The 2,477-nt window shown below is 37.2% G+C and overlaps 1 protein-coding gene across 1 annotated transcript; it reads left to right on the top strand.

Moving 5' to 3' along the window:
* Window positions 1–331: 331 nt before the first annotated feature.
* On the top strand, window positions 332–2,005 carry LOC145058077 (protein CANDIDATE G-PROTEIN COUPLED RECEPTOR 7-like). Its single transcript, XM_079006000.1, has one exon. The coding sequence runs from the start codon at window positions 451–453 to the stop codon at window positions 1,765–1,767; it is 1,317 nt and encodes a 438-aa protein (XP_078862126.1). The 5' UTR covers window positions 332–450; the 3' UTR covers window positions 1,768–2,005.
* The last annotated feature ends 472 nt before the right edge of the window (window positions 2,006–2,477 follow it).

Genomic DNA, 2,477 nt, shown 5'->3' with positions numbered 1-2,477 from the left:
GAAAAATGAAAGATTATTATAACTAATTAGATAAATTATGACTTTTTTTTATTTAAAAAACAAATATTATAATTAAACCGCCAAATAACCTTAATATTAAAACTTTATAGAAGATTTCCCCATTTTTTTTCTATACAAAATATTTAAATTATTGATATAATAAGTGAAAAGAATGTGATATGAAAACCGCAACTAACTACCAACCGGTATAGATCCGATCCAAATACATCGATGACCAGATCATCGTCCATGCTGGAAACCTTTTAATCCAACGGTTGGCATTTGGGATCAGCTTTGAGTACATTGTAATGAACGGCTCACATATTCGGCCTACCATCTCATTACTCTCTGTATTTCAGCCTAAGCAGTCGCCCCACATCATTTCTTGTTACTCTCCTTTTTTTGGACCACCGCCTTCCTCCGCCGTTACCCACCACCGGTGAATCCAAAATGAGGATTTTAGGAAAAATTCTCATAGCTGTCTTACTCCTCGTCTTCATATCCACTGCACCAACTACGGCGGAGATCAAATCTCTGAAGATCCGATCCGACAACCGACCTATGATCCTCTTTGAGAAGTTCGGATTCACACACACAGGTTACGTCTCTGTCGCGATCTCCTCCGTTTCGGTCACCTCCTCCTTGGCACAACCTGATCCCTCACGTCTCGGTTTCTTCCTTCTATCGGAAGAATCGCTAATCCAAGTCCTCCTCGAACTTCAACAGAACCCTAATTTCTGTGTTGTGGATTCCAAATTCATTTCACTCCTCTTTACTTTCCGAGATCTCTCACCTCCTCCTCAGTCTTCATTCAACAAATCCTACCCTGTTACATATCCCAATGAGTACTCACTGTTCTTCGCCAATTGCAACCCCCAATCCATCGTGACTATGGACGTCCGCACTGAGCTCTACAACACCGATGATGGCACCACCAAAGACTATTTATCAGCCGGTCTAACGCAGCTCCCGTCTCTTTACTTCATTTTCTCCTTGATTTATCTATGTTTTCTAGGGTTTTGGATCTCCATATGCTTCAAGAACCAGCGATCGTTTCACAGGATTCATTTGCTGATGGGTGGGTTGCTTGTTATGAAAGCACTTAACTTGATCTGTGCTGCAGAAGATAAACATTATGTCAAGGTCACAGGTACTCCTCACGGATGGGATGTATTGTTCTATATATTCCAGTTCATCAGGGTTGTGCTTTTGTTCACTGTGATCGTGTTGATTGGAACCGGATGGTCTTTCTTGAAACCATTCTTGCAAGAAAAGGAAAAAAAGGTTCTGATGATTGTGATCCCACTTCAGGTTTTGGCTAATGTAGCTTCTATAGTGATAGGAGAAACCGGACCTTTCATTAAAGATTGGGTTACTTGGAACCAAGTGTTCTTACTAGTAGACATCATATGTTGCTGTGCTATCATCTTCCCCATTGTTTGGTCGATTAGATCTTTGAGGGAAACATCTAAAACCGATGGAAAAGCTGCTAGGAATTTGGCAAAGTTGACTTTATTTAGACAATTCTACATAGTGGTTATCGGGTACTTGTACTTCACAAGGATTGTTGTTTTTGCACTGAAGACCATTGCAGCTTATAAGTACCAATGGGTATCAAATGCAGCTGAGGAAATCGCCAGTCTTGTGTTCTATATGGTGATGTTTTACATGTTCAGGCCAGTTGAGAAAAACGAGTACTTTGTTCTTGATGATGAGGATGAAGAAGCAGCTGAGATGGCTCTGCGAGATGAGGAGTTTGAGCTTTGATCTTTGATATTCCATGTCAATGATCTGAATCTTGTTTTGTCATTCATACTTCTGTCTAGGTGATCGATACACTGTGAGTTGTCAAGTTAAATCTTCAATTAGTTATTTTCTGGAACAATTTGATGTTAATGTTCTTTTTTATCTTTCTTTTTTGGTTATAACAAGTATGAAAATTAATGATAGTGTGTGTTCAGAATTTTGTATCTTCCTATAATCTCATTTGTGATTCTTATTGCTAGTTCAAAATGTTCTCATTCATCTTTTGGATGCATTGCTTTTTTTTATATAGCTGCTTGCTTAATCACTTAACTGCATTTTGGTAATATCTTTTGAATGTTAGATAAGCAATAAACACCATGGTGATTGAACAATAGTGTTTTATCATAATGTTGGTTTAACATGATGATTATACAATGTTTAATTCTTATGAAAGATTAGTGCCACCTTCTTGATAGATAATCAACAAACCGATTGTGATTGATCATTTATTCGTGTGTGCATCTTGTTATCCTTTTATAATTCCTTAGTTGTTTTGAAGCAAATATATGTTTGTCAAATTTGGTTGAAACTTTTAAGATCTTGGGAGTTTATAATTGTCGGTCCTTTTAAGAAAATCGAGATGTCACACCATATCAAAATTTCATCCGTATGGTGTTTATATACTTATGGTTATTCATTGTACATCTAATTTTCTTACAATTTCTATTTAA

The sequence above is a fragment of the Lactuca serriola genome, chromosome 6 (genome assembly GCF_051521515.1).
Source record: "Lactuca serriola cultivar US96UC23 chromosome 6, Lser_US96UC23_V15, whole genome shotgun sequence".
Taxonomy (NCBI): Eukaryota; Viridiplantae; Streptophyta; class Magnoliopsida; order Asterales; family Asteraceae; genus Lactuca; species Lactuca serriola.
This window is presented reverse-complemented; position numbering and strand designations above follow the sequence as displayed.